General features: G+C 34.2%; 5 protein-coding genes across 6 annotated transcripts; 3 read left to right on the top strand and 2 right to left on the bottom strand.

The window, feature by feature from the left end:
* Positions 1 to 245: 245 nt before the first annotated feature.
* Positions 246 to 2,929, top strand: TrAFT101_011969 (uncharacterized protein). The gene is made up of 5 exons (XM_024905670.2): positions 246 to 484; positions 538 to 783; positions 839 to 1,016; positions 1,071 to 2,210; positions 2,272 to 2,929. The coding sequence occupies exons 1-5, from the start codon at positions 401 to 403 to the stop codon at positions 2,859 to 2,861; spliced, it is 2,238 nt and encodes a 745-aa protein (XP_024754556.1). The 5' UTR covers positions 246 to 400; the 3' UTR covers positions 2,862 to 2,929.
* TrAFT101_011970 (uncharacterized protein) lies at positions 2,894 to 5,415 on the bottom strand. Its single transcript, XM_024904728.2, has 2 exons — positions 4,631 to 5,415; positions 2,894 to 4,572 (listed from the first exon to the last, which is right to left on the bottom strand). Exons 1-2 carry the CDS (start codon positions 5,256 to 5,258, stop codon positions 3,350 to 3,352), a joined length of 1,851 nt encoding a protein of 616 aa, XP_024754555.1. The 5' UTR covers positions 5,259 to 5,415; the 3' UTR covers positions 2,894 to 3,349.
* Positions 5,416 to 5,960: 545 nt separating this feature from the next.
* Positions 5,961 to 7,428, top strand: TrAFT101_011971 (uncharacterized protein). 2 transcript variants are annotated; one of them, XM_066129427.1, is made up of 4 exons: positions 5,961 to 6,274; positions 6,336 to 6,859; positions 6,960 to 7,216; positions 7,294 to 7,428. In XM_066129427.1, exons 2-4 carry the CDS (start codon positions 6,621 to 6,623, stop codon positions 7,380 to 7,382), a joined length of 585 nt encoding a protein of 194 aa, XP_065985561.1. In that variant the 5' UTR covers positions 5,961 to 6,274; positions 6,336 to 6,620; the 3' UTR covers positions 7,383 to 7,428. The 2 variants fall into 2 exon arrangements, with proteins under 2 accessions (XP_065985561.1, XP_065985562.1); XM_066129428.1 differs by having other exon boundaries at positions 6,960 to 7,310.
* Positions 7,429 to 8,939: 1,511 nt separating this feature from the next.
* TrAFT101_011972 (uncharacterized protein) lies at positions 8,940 to 10,268 on the bottom strand (the record flags this gene model as incomplete). The annotated part of the gene is made up of 1 exon (XM_024904727.2): positions 8,940 to 10,268. The coding sequence occupies one exon, from the start codon at positions 10,266 to 10,268 to the stop codon at positions 9,654 to 9,656; it is 615 nt and encodes a 204-aa protein (XP_024754553.2). The 3' UTR covers positions 8,940 to 9,653.
* Positions 10,269 to 10,965: 697 nt separating this feature from the next.
* On the top strand, positions 10,966 to 11,697 carry TrAFT101_011973 (uncharacterized protein; the record flags this gene model as incomplete). The annotated part of the gene is made up of 1 exon (XM_024904726.2): positions 10,966 to 11,697. The coding sequence occupies one exon, from the start codon at positions 10,966 to 10,968 to the stop codon at positions 11,695 to 11,697; it is 732 nt and encodes a 243-aa protein (XP_024754552.2).
* Positions 11,698 to 18,877: the final 7,180 nt, after the last annotated feature.

An 18,877-nucleotide genomic window follows, 5' to 3' on the forward strand; every position in this document is an offset into this window, starting at 1 on the left:
AGTCATGAATAGCTTGGGAGAGTTAGACAACGTCTGCATACCCAGCGTCTGAATGCGAGACTGATAAATGAGGCTGCTGAGTTTGTGGCAAGCAATTTGGAATAGCTGACTGAGGACTCGTCAGCGCTTGATCAGGTGCCCGTTTAATTGAGTTTGGCCTACCTACTAAGTCCGGTGGTTGCGGCATTTCCGCACCCGCTGTTTCCACTTGTTCTTGTTACAGCCGATGTTGTAGTTGCGCACGTGGCTGGCGTGCCGATTACCCGTCAAGCCACGACACTGAATGATTGCGCCGAAAGAATTGGATTAAGTCGCACACATATAGACTGTCGGATGTCGTTCAATCTTGGCATCTTGTTGGAACTTCTGGTCCAATTCCACAGTTGATTATTGTTACACCATGACGCCCTCCGAAGACGCGATAGCCAAGTTCATCTCCTGCGTTCCAGATGCCGATGAGGGCAAGGCTTGGGTCTTTTTGGAGGTAAATGCTCAAAATTCGAAGTCAGTAATCATAGGTGCTGATTCTGTGGCAAGGGGGCAGTGAGCATAGACGAAGCTGTGGAGGAATACCTCGATAACCCGGGAAAATATTTACAACCTGAGCCTAAGTCTCTCAAACAAGCCAATATCGTCCCTGGCTCGGTCAGTGAGGCGCCTCCGACATACCACGCGCCATCACATAATTTCTCCGACAACGGCAGAGAACACACCGTCCATCAACATCTACGGCCACACACGAATAAAGTAATTGAGGCGGCGAGGATACGCGCCAGAGATGAGGTTTGCCTGCGCTTCCCCCTGACCTTCTACTGAACTCCAGTCTCATGAGCCACAGCAAGAAATGCAAAATATTCTCCAGAACGTGCAGCTGGCACACCGCATATTCAATAGTGACATCGAGCCAGAGCATGATGTGGACACCTTCTGTGGGTGTGACATTCACCAATACAAGGGTCTCAAGGTGCGACGACTTGACGTGCAGAATAGGTGGTCAGAAGCCGTCATGTACCCAGGTAAGAGACGTCAGACATTCTCAGGAGCCCTCGAATGCTCATCCAGATTTTCAGGCGAAAAGTCATATCATGACTGCTACCAGACAGGGTTTGGTTACTTTTCCAAGAATCCGTATAGAATGCGCGTCATATCGCCGTACGGCAACTTTAGTTCGAGCTATATAGGTGTGGCGCGCCCCATAGCCAGGTATTACAGTCTTTCAGTTCATCAAACTATTAGCTTGAATGCGCAACTCAACGAAGAGGCCCAGTCGGCCATCAATGCAAGGGAGCCAAAGATGAATGTTTGGGACCTTGAGAATCCTGATATCTCACGGTCAACTGCAGCCAGCGAAGCTTCTGCGACATCAACAAAAAAGGGGGATGAAGGACTAGCCAGAGACAAATCTGAGAAAAGGGGTGAACAAAGCTCAACGGATGCAACGGTCAATGGGAACAGCGAAGCATCTTCATCCAGCAAACCATCAAGATTCATAACGCTAAAGAAGGCCTTTTCAATCAAGTCTCCCGAAGAGAAAGCAGCCATTAAGCTAGAAAAGGCGCTAGACCAATGCAAACAATTACATGACGAGATCTTACAGGAGGAAAATGGCAGATGGCCAGACGCCGAGTGGCGACAGATCGTGGCCACCTACCAAAGCAAAGTTGGAATGGCTAATACAATCGCCCAAATGCGCCAACGCAGCCCCATTCAATATCTTCATATGCTACGAGCAGGCTACTTTGAGCCAATTCCTGTGGCGTGGGCGAACCAAATATCCAACCCGCTCAAGTTCACGGTTGACGCAAGTGCAGGGTGGAGAGGCATTACACCAGCCTGGAGGGGCTACGACGATACAGCAGAAGAGAGACTATACTGGGTGTTGAATCACAGAACCGGCGCCGGACGGAGGCTGAAGCCCGACATAATTTCCGCGCTAGACATGGCCCGACGAAGGATGGCATCTGCCGTAGAGCCACCCCCGGCGTATTTTGCGGCAGACGACACTTGCCATCTACAGCATACCTCTGACGGCTATTCTAAACAAGTTATGCCTCCGCCATTTCGACCCTATGACGTTCCAGAGACTGCGTCAGACAATAGCGTGATATTGCTAGACGTATCTGGCTCGATGGACTTTGAGCCAATGCGCCCATTATACGACGAGTATCTCATAACAGGATACACTCGATCTACTCAACCCAAGAATAAAGGTGGAGTATTCCATCTCGCCTAACAAGCCAGCGGTTGCTAACTACACTCATTCTATTGCAGATACAGCCAAAGCCATCGTCCGCCGATTCACAGACGCCCTTGCCAACCACGATCACAACTTTCAGGGCTACCAGCTAACCACATTTTCCAACCACGCAGATTACATTGGCACTCTGAACCACCGAAACTTCGAAGAAGTCTGGAGAATGGTCAGATTCGGAGGTGGCACACGCGTTATGACGGGGTGGCAAAAGATCAAAGAGCTCCATTTTCAAAAATACTCAGCATCAGCAACCTATCACCCGGTATACGGCTGGCAAGCGGGACCGGAGACCCCCATTCTAAGAGTCCTCCTGCTACTAGATGGAGAGGCCCAAGACATGGACGAGTTTGAGCTTGATCTACTAGGTCTCTCATGGGTTCATGTCACTATATTCTTGGTCGGAGTGGACGGCTGCCCGCATCACCATCGGCATGCCAATGAGTTGCAGAGAATAAGCGAAGTCAACCCACACGTGTCTTTTGTTGATGCACAGGGGAATACGCCGGAAAGGTTTGTGACTCATGAGCTGCTGAAGAGGCACTTGGGTTACGATTTGTCCATGCAGGAGTTTGAGGAGATGGAGCACCCGCCGGCTTATATTGCATAATTTCAAGTTGTTTTTTTATTATTTATAAACCCGTTTTATAGTTTTATAAAAAATAAAACAAAGATTCCTTATAACTAATATAAATATAAATTATAAATTATAAATCTAACAATCCTGCTTAGCATGGTAATTTGCTTTAATAGCAGGCTAGGTACTAGGTATGAACCTACAGGTACCTACCTAGGTATCTAGTAGATGTTTACATTCATACCGTACCGGTGTACTCTGCCTTTGCAGACCCACAAACGACGACATTTCCTTGGCGATTGACCGACTCTGGAACGGCGTAGGAAAAGGACTCGTTTTAGTATAACACAAAGAGGCCTTAGAGAAAACATTTCTTATGTAGTAAAGAAAACTCCGTTGAAGGAGTTTGGTGAAATTTGCCTGTGTATGGATCTTGCCGCTATTTGTGTAGTCTTCGGCCTTTTGACGCTTCCAAGGAACGAGAGGCATTCTCCGTTTCCACCGCTTCGAGGCGCGCGGTTTCAAACCAACTCAACATCTTCTAAGTCTTCCAGACGCCCATTCCAATCCGGCCATACTTCACCCATGAGAGCACCGCTTAGCCAACATGGAGCTACTAACGTGTACTTGTCTGGGCGGCCAAGACTTTTGCGAATGATGTATGGCAGTTTCTCCCCCGTAAGCAGTGCAACCTCGTCTTCTGGACATATGACCAAAGTTGACATTCCGATCCTTCCACTCTCCGTCTTGAAAAGCGACCTGCCACTGACCAGCTGCAAAAACTTCTCGGTAATATTCCGAGAATCGCAGATATTTCCCCCATGCAACCCGTAATCCCAAAGTTTCTCCATACCAAAATTGTCTTCTGTCCATATTAATTGAAACCAAGCAAGAACATCTCCTGCATTCAGTTTGGTCATTTCAGATATCAGCCACGCTAGCTGATGCATGCTAGGATCCTGGTTGTTTGCTACTCCAGTTGAATCTACCCATTCCCTAAATATCACAAGGGCCTCTCTCGCGAGATTGAGATCTAGTGTGCGCGACCACGGGGCTTGTAGTGGTGCTATAGTGGGGAACCGTTTACTGATAGCTGACATAGCGCTATCAACTAGCAGTCCTTTTAACTTGAGCACTTTCGTATCATCTCCCTCTGCTATAATAGCCTTCTGAGAAATTGCCGCTGGCGTAAACTTATAGATCCATTCCGGTATATCGACAAGTGCTGTCCATGGCGGCACCCAGGTAGGAAAACTGTCCTCTCGATCAGATTGACAAGCATACCTGAAGAATTCAACGTTCTGAGTCTCCTCCAGAACAATACGGGCGGCTTCTGTATAGACATCGCTGTCAGAGACTGAGTAGTCGATGGTCAATGCACCTAGGCTTTTAGGAAACATGGCTCTCATGGCAAACAATTTGTCTTTGGCTATCGTTGCTTTCGTCTTACAAAGAACATTGAAGATGTGTTTGCCAAATTCTGCCCGCGTGTGAGTGTGGTATATGTCAAGTATGTGTAGGCCATAGCGCTGGTTTGGTTTGCTGTTGTTAAGAGAGCTGAAGATATACATAGGTGGGATCATATTATGGCTCATGTAAAATAGATCAAGTCGAAACGGTGCAGATGATCCGCATAGAACAAAGCACAATTCGTTCGCGTTTGCTTCTTGAACCGTCCATGCTCTCTCCCAATACTCCATGGATGCCAAGTCTGCCAAACCAGCTTGAAACAACTTTTTATGACCTAAAAGAGTGTTAGTTAGTTAGGAAAGCTGAAAATGGAGGACAACAGACTGCCCTACTTTTGAACGTGGGTAACAGCCCAAAAGGAAATATGACTATGGCTCCAACAAGCATCATGATGCATGCGCAGACACATGACATGCTTACTGCTGCTATCCCCAAAAAGAGCTTTATAAAGATTGAATCCACAGACGTAATAGCTCCCGCAAACTTCGCCTGGGGTTTCCAAATTCCGGAAAACGACCAACTGTACCATCTCAGCCACTTGAGGGCGAGAGCAGTTGATTCAGTTCCTTGGCCAAGCCAAATATTGACGCACGTTGCATTGGCATAGATTTCAAACATTAATTGCACTTCTACCGCCTTTTCTCTGTCATCTTTTTGGTTAATACAGATGGCATCAATCCACAGATTGCGGGAAAGTTCTGGCCTTTTTGGGCGTAGTCTCCTCATGACATCCTCCGCATTTCTAGTGACGAGATACTCTTTGCCATTGGCATAGACAGGTCGGTCGAGTGCTTGCCCAGACCATGTATATGAGATAGCCTCATAGGGCAAAGACGCATCGAGAGACACGGCGATGAGATCGAACCGAATATCGTCGCTGAGGTTAGTGGCGCCATAAAGTTTGATGACCCGAATGCTGCGCGAGTCGGCGAGCTCGGGATAAGCCTCCAACACAGCCATTGCATGTTCATTCGTCACGAAGAGAATTGAAAGATTATGAGGTTTTGAGGCTTGGTGAAAACGGCAGAGATGTGAACACGTTTGGCTGGACACAAGTTGGTGCGTCCTAGCTCCACAGTATTGTCAGTACTAGTCCCAACAGCTTGCGCTACCATAAGCTCGAGATGCTTATAACAAGATACTGAGAATAGCTCGCATATATTAAACATCAATCAACCATACTAAGGATACTTGTAGGAAAGCATATGACCAATAAACTATATGACTTGTAACTCTACAGAGTATTTATAAAAGGCTGGGCTGTAATAATTATTAACACGCAGTATCATGTCAGCCCTGCTGGTCTTACTAGTATAACCTAGTAATTTACCCCGCTTTCTCTCTTTACTATAATATTGGTGCATGTGCTGGTTAAGTATTATTAGTAACTATATATTATTTGCATATTGGTATATTATGTACAGTAGTATATATTATAATTATATAATATAATTAAATATAATGCATTATTTATTAACTGACTGCCTCTTGTACCATTTCTCTTGCTATAGAATTGCAATAGCAAACTAGTTTCTATTAAACCGTATTTCCTACTCCTACTACCTGAGTGACTTGATTTGGAATTACCTGTAACCATGGATATTGGCGCCGGATTCGATATGGACCCTCCTTTGTCTAAAGAAGTTGTTGACAGACAAATCCGGGGACGTTTTATCGACTTCATCAAAGAGTAATATAAAGATGACATCCGGGTCGAGATAAAGCCGAATTATATCAACTTCAAAGCAGGAGAACATCCCAAGCTTCCCTTTGAGGGCCATAAATTTGTGCGTTTCAGTCCGAAAGTCTCAGGGGCCATCGCGAGTAGATCAGGAGTGAAATGTTATATTAATACAGTTACACGTGTTGCGAGGGCGCATTTTGGTTCGCGTGTTCAGTGCTGGAACGAAGGTGCCGACCAGTATGGTGTCCATGACTGGAAGAAAGTCCACGAGTCAATCAGGTCTTATGAGCAGGTACGTGGTGATTGTACCATGTTCTTGGTTGATGAACAGTATTCTCATACCTTATTTGCAGCTGGGTGAACTCGAAACTCCGACTAGCACCACCCAACTCCTTAATAACATCGATCCTATCAAAGATCTAGGCATTGCACTATTCGAGATTAAGGATATCCCGGCAAAGGTAAAGGTATCGTTGCCCGGTTCAGCATATCTAAAGGCACACAAATTATTTGCGAGAAGCCATTTCTCATAACTGTACTTATGCCTCCTGACAAGCTGGAGTCGTTTCTCGCGAAGAAGTTAAAGGCAATGTCAAAAGCATCACAACGGCAGTTCTTTTCTCTTCACAACAACTTCCATGGGAAGTAACCATTTAGCGGCATCTTCAGGACTAATGCTCTGCCGTGTGGATTCGGGTCGCCCATTGGCGTCGTATACCCCACAGCGTGCTTCATCAACCACAGCTGTATCCCGAACTCTCACAACAACTGAAATAGCGCCAAGAAGCACAAAACCATCTACGCCATTCGATCAATTGAGAGAGGAGCAGAAATTACAATTTCCTATGATCATGGGGGAGCCTCAAGGGAACGACAGGTATTTTTGAAAGACCCTTTCGGTTTCCGATGCGTTTGCAGTGGTTGCTAAACCCCTCCCCCCCCCCCCCCCCCCCCCCCGGCGACTTACTTAAAGCTAGCGACAACTGGCGTAAACAGATCCAGAGTCTCGATAAAGCCATTGGCGATCCATTTTGCATGATGAGCAGCCCATATGAGAGCCTGATCGATTGCTATTTAATGCTTCAAGTTCTGGAGCAGGAGCTTGATGGCTGTGCTAGTGCGATGATTGCTAGGCTCTACTACGACGCTTTCCACATTATCATCGCGCATGGGGATCAAGCGCGGGCCAGTATGTTTGCAGAGAGAGCTTATAAGGCCAGGGTTATCTGTGAGGGTGAGGATAGTCCAGAGACACTGAGGGTGAAGTCTCTCGCAGTAAAGCCAGCATATCATAACTAAAAGATGCCACAGCTAGTTCTGATTATGCGAATATCCTATCTTGTCGATCTGAAGGTCGAGTTTACTCAGTTGGTTGGAAGGACACTCGGCTACACACATAAAGTTCTTACAACTAGCTAGTTCAATTCATCGTGATTATTAACTCAGAGTACACAACCTCAAACTTAAACTATGGCAAATTTAACTTCATGTCAGTGACATGAGACAAAAAAGCAGGATTCGGGGCCGAATTGTCGTTTCTCTCTTTTGACACCTATGTAAAGATCACGATAGCTGATAGATAGATAGCTAGGCAATAGCGACTGAGTGTTAAACCCAAGACTAAGATTGTCTCTATACATGTAGATACGGGTTACCCTGATGAAAGCATCCATGTAGCCTTCTCGTCATAGCAAAATGTCATCTTGGCCCAAACGCTTCCACAAACTGGGCTATGTCGTGAATGTATAAAGGTACTGCGTTCATTCACTGTTCCTGGAATTGCCGCCTTACGGTTAGCTATATCTACGGCAAAAGAGACATATGGGAAATGCTTGTTGATGCTAGGAATGTCATGGCAGTTCGCGAAGAAACGCACTGCGATAACTGGTCCACTCGAGCTTTGACTTGCGCAACTCGTTGTGGAAGGACTGTTAGGACGCTATTAAATGAGATCTAAGGTAAGAAGTTAGGTCATACACTAGAGTGCTACCTTTTTTTGTTACTTATTGGCGCAAAAATATGTTTCGCTAAGGATTGCGCCCCAATTACTTGCAATGAACCTTTTAACAGACTGATCAAGGGTCGTTTATTTGGAGTAGCTTTTTACATTGGAATCTAAGGGATGATTGTTACAGTAATATCATACGATTGTAAGCTATGATAGATCGTGGACACTATAAATGCATCTAAAAATGTAGGAATACCTACTTGCTTTCGCCTTAACTTCGTAACGCGCGCCGTGGACTAGCAAGTTCTTTCAACAGTCTTGACAAATCCACCAGAACCGACATTAAAAAGCCATCTTACCAAAAGGCGTACGCTTGTGTATGGAAATGGTAGAATGCAACGTGATTAAATACTTACTGTACTTGTGCTGCAATCAACGACGATTCTACAACAGCCAGTCTACAGCCACTAGAGTAAATCGTCCGGGCGTGATGCATGGTTTTCTTTTGAAACGCTTCTATGATTGTTGGGTTAAAAACGTCTGCGCTGTCCAGCATAAGTAGATGCTCAGGATTTCGCTAGGAGTTTTAGTGCATTTTCTTTATTATGCGTAGAAGGGCATTGTATTTTCATTTATATTATCAGTATAGTAATTAGACGCTATAGATGTATTATGCAATGTTACGGCTATATTCAAAACTAATGCCTCTTGTTGTTATTGTTGGTCCTCTCTATTCTCCGTTTTCTGGTGTGCGGGGAAATCTTCTGCTTCCCTGTTTCCAGACAGCCATTTGACAGAATATGAATAAGTTGCATTGATTTCCGATCAAGCCATTCGGCTAGCTGGTAACTGCAAGGCTGAAAATAGCCGGTCCCTAAAATTTAACTCTAAAACGCCCAGCATAGATAAGTACGGGGTTACAGTGTATGATTCCCGCTATTATATTATAGCAGCGGATGGTAAATGCATGCAAAAACACAAGGACTATTCTTTGCCATGTTGAAGCAACCTTATTACATGTACTCTAATCACTGATTTGTTTACACAAAGCCACAAGAGAGGAACCATTACGAGACTTCAATTAGGCGAAACGCTCAGCGTTACTTCACAAGCTATGTCTCAATCCTGTCATGGTGCGAGCCAACCAGACTCGCATGAATTGATCTCGTTTGATTGTTTTAACTGCTCGGCTCGCCCGCGATCCCAAAATACCATACTAAACCACCTCCAAGATTCAAGTGCACTTTTCGCCTGTTCGTAGTCTTGTCTGGCGGAGGTGCCTTTACTAGGTCACAGCCCCACCTAAAGGTTTCGTGCCCTCCAAGCGCATCCTTCCAAGCCCAGGGCTGGCTGCTCGTACTCGTTTCCTGTCCAAAGTCGTCGGAAGGAGTATCGCAAGCCGGCTATTGGTTGCTATGTGTAGAAGACGGTGTTGTATAGTAGTGACTTCCCCTGAACATTTTGAAGAGGCAATAGGTTGCAGATAAGCGGCTGCTAAAAATCCCCTGTTCCTGGCATAAACTGTCGAGTAGAGAGCCATCTGAATCGAGAACACTCTTCATCTTTTCTTGGCGATTTCCCCGAGCTCAGGGGCGCAATGGTTGAACTCCCAGCCTACTGGAGAGCGCTCTCCACTGGGACCTCGCTTCCTCCTCTGGTAGTCCGCCAGCGATACGAGGAGCTGGCCCAGGAAATAGTCCGTATCCGAGATGTGTTCCAATTCTCATGAGTGAAGGAGCGAGAAGACTGTTCTGATGAATCGGGGCTTATCTCGGGGTCGAGAGTACCTTCCACCCTTGAAATACACGAGCAGTTGACGGCGCAGGAGAGCTTGTGCAATCTGGTTATGTTCAATCCGACTTAGAGGAAGCTGAGAAGGAGGAAGATTTGCCTGATTTAGATCCAGCTTCTGCGCAAAATATCGAAAGCGAAAGTAGCAGAAGAGGTCGATAAAGAATTGTGTGAGCCGAGTGACATGGGTCAGGGCAACTGCAGTGTCGGCATCTATCGTCGTCAACCATGGTGCGCTAGCGACACGCAAGCGGGCTTCATAGTCTTGGGCTGCTGCGTCGACTTTGTTGGCGAGGTCATCGTGGGTTAGGGCCTCGAATCGTGAGGTTTGTGCGAGTAAAGCAGCGTCCCGAGTTGCAGGCCCGAGGATGTTGCTAGCAACGTGTCGGAGCACGGCGGGCTTGGCGGAGCGAAAAGCATAAAGCAAGGTCGGCGATGTACGAATACTAGAGGCAAGATCGCTGAAAGAGTTGCATGCGGATAGAATTGCAATCAGAACGTCGGTATTGAGAAACTCTAGCGTACACAACTGAGTGTGTTTATTCATAATAATAGAAGGTTGAAGAAGACGGGAGGTAACTAGACATAGACAGCGGGTGTTTTTACGTGTATATTAATACCCCGCAGTGAAGCGGAGCGTTCTAAGGCGGTATGCGCTCGAGTGTTTTATTATACGGCGTACTTTACAGAGAGACATACCATTAGTGGAGATATAAGTTGCACCCAATTTCACAATATTACAATGGTTTAGTTATCAAGCGAGATTGCAGGAGCAGATTTCAACCAGCAATACATAAAAAGTCGTGTGCTGTATAACTGATTCAAGATTAAAGTACACAGACAGTTGTATGTTCTGTAGAGATCTATTACAACTATTCGTTAATATACTAGCTGCACCTTTTACATAGATATCCTCTGGGCCATCTTCTTCAAATCATAGATCCATCACTATTGTCAGCGCATATTTAATAGAAGTATCTGTTAGACAGTACAAATAACAAAGCTATCCTTCTTTTCTCCTGACCAGAAAGATCCTAGTGTATACTCAAGTTTGAGCTTATCGCCTTCTCCATACACTCTGACTGAACCCCTAACCGCCCATACATCAATACCCAACGTGACACTGCTATAGAGCCCGGCCGTATAGCTACCACCAATAGGGGATCCACCAAATGTCGGTCCAATACAAATTTCCTTATCATCAAAATCAAAGTAGCCAGAGAACCAATCGAAAAAGCCTTGTAATGATGGCAGAGTCCAAAGCGCCCGCAAACGCTAATTCAATCACAGTCAATGGACGCGTGGTTGAGCCACAGGAGCACTACGCTAGAGACGCTGAAGGAACAGACCATATCGTCCTCACCCTTTATGACAACATTACTCCCGACCAGTATTCGGAGCTCGAGGAGCTGAATGTGCACTTCCAAGAAGATCTGGGCAATTTTACGTATCTATGCCGATATGAAACTCCAAATCTGGCGCCACTCTGCCACCCCGAATGGGTGCGACAAGTCGTCGTCTACCGCAACAAGTTCAAGATTCCAGAAGAGCTTTCAAACTTCGTCCGCGCAATCAAAAACTCATCAATGAGCGATAATGATGACGAAATATTGATCAATATTATGCCGCATCATGAATGTTCCGATTTCGCTGGTCTCCTAGAACTTGCTGCCAATGTAGGTGCTACAATTGGGGCAAATCCGAATGATGTTAAAGTCTTGACTGGCAAGGTACAGGTCGAGGTCAAGGCTGCGTTTGTCGAAGAGATTGCAAGAGACAAGCATGTTTGGGTTATTAAACAAGTTATGGTTCCTTATTTGGCCGACGATCAGGCAAATAAAATAGCCCTCGGTTCGGTACAATCCATGGATATACAGAGTTTCCATGGCGATAGCCAAACCATTGCTGTCATTGACACAGGGTTTGACCTTGGTACGCCCAGCGACTGCCACCTTGCTTTCCAGGGTTATATTTAATATTATTATATTATTAATAATTAATTATTTAACCTATTTAATAAATATATATATATATTTTTATATAATAAATTATATTTATAAAGTTAACTAAAGTTAATATTAGCTTTTATTAACTTGTAATATTTTTATCCTATACCTAGTATAGGGTAGCTAGTTCCCAAGGGATAAACTTTAATATTAGGTTTATATTAGCAAAGAGACACTAGATTTTATAAGCAGTTTTAAGTTATATAACTAATAACTTTAAGCAAGAGTTTAATTTAATTATTATATAAATACTATATTAATAATTAACTATTTAAGCTTTTATTTAATATATATAATAAATAGTTTTATATAATAAATTATTTTATAAGGCTTACTTTATAATATATTTAAATAACTAATAAACCTAGTACTTTAATATTATAGGCTTACTTTATAATATATTTAAATAACTAATAAACCTAGTACTTTAATATTATAGGCTTACTTCTATAATATTTTTTTTAAAAATAAACTATTTTTTTTTTAGCTATAATTAACTATTAGCCCTAAGGTTCTTCTAGAGGTATATACTTTATAAGTTTTATATAGTTGGTTTATAATATAATTTCTTTTATAAGCTGCTTAAGGTTAACAGCAGCTTATATTAACTTTTATATAATTAATCTTTTTAATCTATACTTAACCTATAGTATATACTATTATAATACATTTGGTTATAATAATTATTTATATATTTATTTAAAAACCTGTTTTTTATTTTTTAATATAAGTAATATAAAAATATATTTACTAATATAAAACTAATATTAAAGTTTATCCCTTAGGAACAGCTACCCTAGACTAGATATAAAAACTAGAATATTATATTATTTTTTAAGAATTCTTTATATTACTAACTATTTACTATAAAGTTTATTATAAAATCTTTATTAATAAACTAAAGCAAATAATTTATTAATATTATAATAAACTATACACTAGATAGTTAATATAGGGTAGATTCCTAAGGGATAAACCTAGAATAAGTTCTTTAGATTTATATTAGTAAATAAGTTAAAAAACCTATAGGCAATACTATTATAATAATAGTTATTAATAAAGATTAAAAATGCTTTTTAATTTATAAATATAAAACTATATTAATATATTATAAACCAACCATATAAGATCCCTCTGGTATATACCTCTGGGTAAACCACAGACAAGACAATTAATTAAAATAAAGGAAATATATTTTCAGTAAGATATATACCTACTTATAAAATAAAACTACAACTTTAAGAAAGTATTTTTATTAAATATAATATAACTTATATAAGTAATAACTATAAAATAACTTACTATATAAGACTATTTATTATGCTTATTAAATATAGCTTAAATAATTAATTATTAATATAGCATTTATATAATAACTAGATTAGACTTTTATTTAAAGTTATTAGCTATATAACTAAAATTATTTATAAAATCCTTTATATCTCTTTACTAATATAAACCTAATATTAAAGATTTATTTTTTAAAAACTAAATTACTTTATATTAAGTATAGGATTAAAACATTATATATTAATAACTTTTGTTTAGAAAAATACTTTAAATCTTTTAAGTAATTAAACTACTATATCTTAAGATAATATTAAAAGCTAACTTACTTTAAAAAAGACTTTTTTTTTTACTTAAGATAATAATAAAAATATTACTATAAAAAAAACCTTTAATTAAAAGAATATAGATAGTAATAAAGCTGTTAAATTAATAAAAAATATATATAAGTTAAATAAAATTCTTATAAATAAATTTAATAATAAAAAGTTTATTAAAAAGAATATAAAAGCATTTATTAAATAATAACCTTTATCTATATTTAATAGCAAGACTAGCAAACTTTATTCTTTTTAAATTTAACTTAAGGCCTACTTTAAAGATTTTAAAACTACTTTTAATATAAAATATAAAAAAACTTCCTTTATAGCCTCTTGCCTTAAAAAAACTACTCTTAAATAGTTTTATTTTATATAGAATGCTTACTTTAATAATTTAAAAGAACCTTTATTAACTTAAGTTTAAGAAGTTTTTAATAGCTTTAAATAATTTAAAAAAGAACTTGCTAAAGCATTTAAAGATATTAAAGAAATTTAAATAGCTAAAAATAAACTTATAAATATTTACTAAAAAAGAAAATACTTTAATTATACTATAAAATTTAAAGACTTAGCCTTTAAAGTTAAATAAAGACAGCCTGCCTTTATTAAGTAATTTTATAATAAACTTAAGAAAAGCATTAAAAAAAAAGTTTATAATAAAAATTAAATTAAATATAATTTTATTTCTTTTATAGAAGAATATATTAAAGCTAATAACTTACTCTATAAACTTAATATAAGAAACTAAAGCTTTAGCAAGGAATAGTTAAACTAAAGTAAAAAATAATAAAAATTAATTATTAAAAATAATAATAATATAGCTAAACTTATAAACCTTAATATAATATAAAAGAAAAAAAAGAAATTTAAATATTATAATTATAGGAAATTAAACTATATAGCTAAAAACTATAAATCTTTAAAAAAAAAATAATTTATAATTTTTAAACTAAAAGTAATATATATTATAAATAAAGGCAATAAAACTATTTATTTATTAAAATAATTAAGATCTTTTAAAAATAATAATAATTATAACTTTTATAAATCTATATTTAAACTCTTAAATTACTCTAGGACACTAAATATAAAAGCTAATAATAAAATCCTTAATTAATAACCTATCCCTTAAGTTAATTTTATAAACCTAGTAAACTTAATTAAAAGCATTGCCTTAGAAAATAATAAAGATAATAAATAATATAATTATAGATATTACTTTAAAGAAACTTAAGATATTATATAATATTATAAAGATTTTACCTTTAAAATTATAATACTTAATTTATTTTAATGCAATATTATAAATAAAGTAAATATAAATATAAAATACTCTTTAATAATGCTATATACTTACTAAAATAATCTATAAAAGTAAATTTTAAAAATATAATATATTATTAAAGCTATTACTGTTAATTAAGCACTTATTTAAGGCCTTAATTATAGAAAATTAACTAAAAAATATAACTATATTAACCCAGTATATTTACTATATTATTAAATTAGCTAAACTAACTATATTATTTATAAATATATAAAATACTTTAAATAAAAAGCTAAAAAAAATATTTTTTTAATATATATCTTTTAGTATATAATACTAAAACTATATAATAATTTATACTGCTTTATATAAAAAGCTACTTAATAATACTAATCCCTTAAAATAGTTATTTTAAAACCCTTTAAATATTTAAATAAAATAAGCCTTTTTAAATATATTAATTAATTTTATAAAGTATATAAATTAAAAAAACTATAAAATTAACATAAGCAAAAAGAAATTAAAAAAGTAAAACTAAATTATTAATAAAAAGAATTTAAAGATTATAATAAAATAAAATATTTACAATATATAAATAAAAAGATTAAAAACTAGCATTATTTAAAAAATTATTAAAGTTTTCTGCAGAAGGGCAGCAGGAGGACTTGCAATACTTAAATATTATTAACTTAAAATATAATAATAAAAAAAAAAAAAAACACCTTAATAAAAGAATTATTTTAATAATATTATTAAATAAAAATTTACTTAATATTTTAATAAACAGTAGGTTAAGAAGTAATTATATATTTACTATAACTGCAATATACTTATAGTTATTAATATATAAAAAAAAAAAACTATATTAACTTTTTTATATTAAAGGATAAACCTTTAAGTATAATAAAAAATAAATAAAGTAATAGATTAATCCTCTGCTGCTATAAATTAATAACTGCATTATAAATATAGTATATAATATAGCTAATATTTTAAAATATAACTTTATTTTAAAAATACTTTAGTTATATAAATATAAACTTAATATAAAATAAAAAATAGGTTAAATTTATTAATATAATAATAGAAGTATTTTAAATAGAATTAATGTAGAAATATTAAAAGAGGAATTAGGTTGCTAGAAGCCTAAGGTTTTCCTTAGCCCTTTAAATATCCCTTTTTAATATTATTAAAAAAAGAAAAAAATAAAATAAATTTATATACAAAAGTATATTGCTATCCTATACTAAAAATTAATAAAACTTAATAAAGAACTATATAAGTTAAAAATAAAAGAACTTACTTTAGAAAAATAATTAGCATTAATCTTAGAATAATATTAGAAATATTAAAAACTCTTTAATAATTAATTAAAAGAAAAGTTATTACTGCACTTAAAATAAAATTATAAAATAGTATTAAAAGAAAAAGAATTATTAAAATTTTATAAAATATATAACTTAAGTAAAGGAAAATTAAAAATACTTAAAAAATAAATTAAAATATAATTATAAAAAGAATATATTTATATATTAAAATCACCAGTTAAATACTCTATTATCTTTATTTTAAAAAAAAACAGTAAACTTTAATTAATTATTAACTACTATAAATTAAATTAAATTATTATTAAGGATAAAACCCCTCTACTATTAATTTTATAAATTAAAAATAAATTATATAAAAAAAAGTAATTTATAACTCTTAACCTTATAGAAGCCTATAAGCTTATATAAATAAAAGAAAGAGATAAATAAAAGATAGCATTTACTATAAGATATAAATTATATAAATATATAGTTATACTACAAGGGCTTATTAATATACCTATATCTTTTTAAAAGAAAATAAATTATATATTAAAACTATATTTAAATAACTTTATAATAGCCTATATTAATAATATTTTTATTTTCTTAAAAACCCTTAAAGAATATAAGAAATATATTTATTTTATACTATAAAAACTTAAAGAAGTAAAACTTTTTATTAATTTTAAAAAATGCATTTTTTATTCTTAATAAATAAAATTTCTTAAATATATTATTACCCTAGAAAAAATTTATATAAATCTTAAGAAAATTACTATAATTAAAGAATAGCTAATGCCTATAATACTTAAAGAAGTATAAGTATTCTTTAGACTTATTAATTATTATTAAAAATTTATTAAAGATTTTATATAAAAAGCTACTTTATTAATAAATATAATAAAAAAAGGTATTTCTTTTAAGTAAGGGGAAGAATAATAAAAAGCCCTTAAGGAACTTAAAATAGCAATAACATTAAAACCTATTTTTACTATATTTAATCTAAAAAAACCTATTATAATTAAAACTAATATATTAGTATTTATAATAAAAGGAGTATTAAATTAACCTAAAGAAAACAATAAGCTATAACTTATTATATTTTTCTTATATAAACTCTATAGACTAGCAATATAATATACTATATATAATAAAAAAATATTAGCTATTATTAAAGCACTTAAAGAATAAAAACATTACTGCTATAAAAGTAAGCATAAGGTTATAATCTTTATAGACTATAAAAACCTTACTTACTTTACTACTATATAAAAACTATTAAGCTAATAAATTAAATACTTTAAATTTCTTTTATAATTTAACTTTAAACTTATTTATTATAAAAGATTAAAAAATAAATAAATTAATACATTAAGCAAAAGAATTAATTATAAATAAAAAGTACTTAAGTATACAGTATAAGTACTATAATTTAATAATAATAAAAATATTAAATAAATATAAATTTATATAATATTTAAAGTCTTAAAAAGTAACCTTATGCTTAAAGAAATTAAAGAATTTATTAAAAATTAAAAAAAGAAATAATATTTAGAAAATATTATTATAGACTTAAGATACCTTAAATAATATAGAAAAATTTAAGTACTTAAAAAACTATAAAGAAAAGTAATTAAATATATTTATAAACATCTGCTGTATAAATATAAGGGTATAATAAAAATATATAATTAAATTTTAATATACTATAATATTAAAAAACTTAAAGAATATATAAAGTATATTATATTATACTATAATATATATTAATAAATAAAAGACAGAAGATATAAACCTTATAGAAAACTATAATTATTACCTATTGTAGAATAACCTTAAGAATTAATTATTTTTAACTATATTATTAATCTATCTTTATTAAAAGAATTATTTATAGGTATATAATATAATAGTATTTTTATAGTAGTCTGCTGACTTATAAAGTAAGCCTACTTTTTACTATATAAAAAGTTATATTTATTAAAAGATCTTGCTTATATTTATATAAGAATAATTGCTGCTAACTATAGACTACTTAAAGAAATTATTTTAAATTAAAAATAAACATTTACTTTTAAATTTTAATAAAAACTTATAGCTAAACTAAAAATAAACTATAAACTCAGTACTATATATTACCCTTAGATAAATAGATAAATTAAATGCATAAATTAAATTATTAAAGCTTACCTATAAGCTTATATTAATTTTATATAAGATAATTAAGTTAAAAAACTATTAGTAGCTTAATTATACTATAATAGTATACTATTAAAATCTATAAAAATAATACCTTTTTATGTAAATTATAGATTTATACTGTCACGAACCAACCACATAAGATCCCTCTGGTACATACCTCCGGGTAAACTACAGGCAAGACAACCAATTAGGATAAAGGAAATATATTCTCAGTAAAATATATACCTATTTATGAAATAAAACTATAACTCTAAGGAAGCATTTTTATTAAGTATAATATAACTTATATAAGTGATAACTATAGAATAACTTATTATATAAGACTGTTTATTATATTTATTAAATATAGCTTAGATAGTTAGTTATTAATATAGTATTTATATAATAACTAGATTAAACCTTTATTTAAAGTTATTAGCTATATAACTAAAACTATTTATAAAATTCTTTATATCTCTCTATTAATATAAACCTAATGTTAAAGGTTTATCTTTTAGGAATTAAGTTATTTTATACTAGGTATAGGATTAGAATATTATATATTAATAACTTTTATTTAAAAAAATACTTTAGATTTTTTAAGTAATTTAAATTACTATAGTAACCTTAGGTAACTTTAATACCTTTACTTCTAATTCTATTAAGGATATAGATGGAGACATTAACCTTACTAGCAAACCTAACTGAGATAAGCTTACTATTAAGCAGCTTAAAAAACTTATTAAAAAACTATATAAAAAATAAAAAGCATTAGCCTAAGGAAA

The sequence above is a fragment of the Trichoderma asperellum genome, chromosome 7 (assembly GCF_020647865.1).
Source record: "Trichoderma asperellum chromosome 7, complete sequence".
In the NCBI taxonomy this organism is placed as follows: Eukaryota; Fungi; Ascomycota; class Sordariomycetes; order Hypocreales; family Hypocreaceae; genus Trichoderma; species Trichoderma asperellum.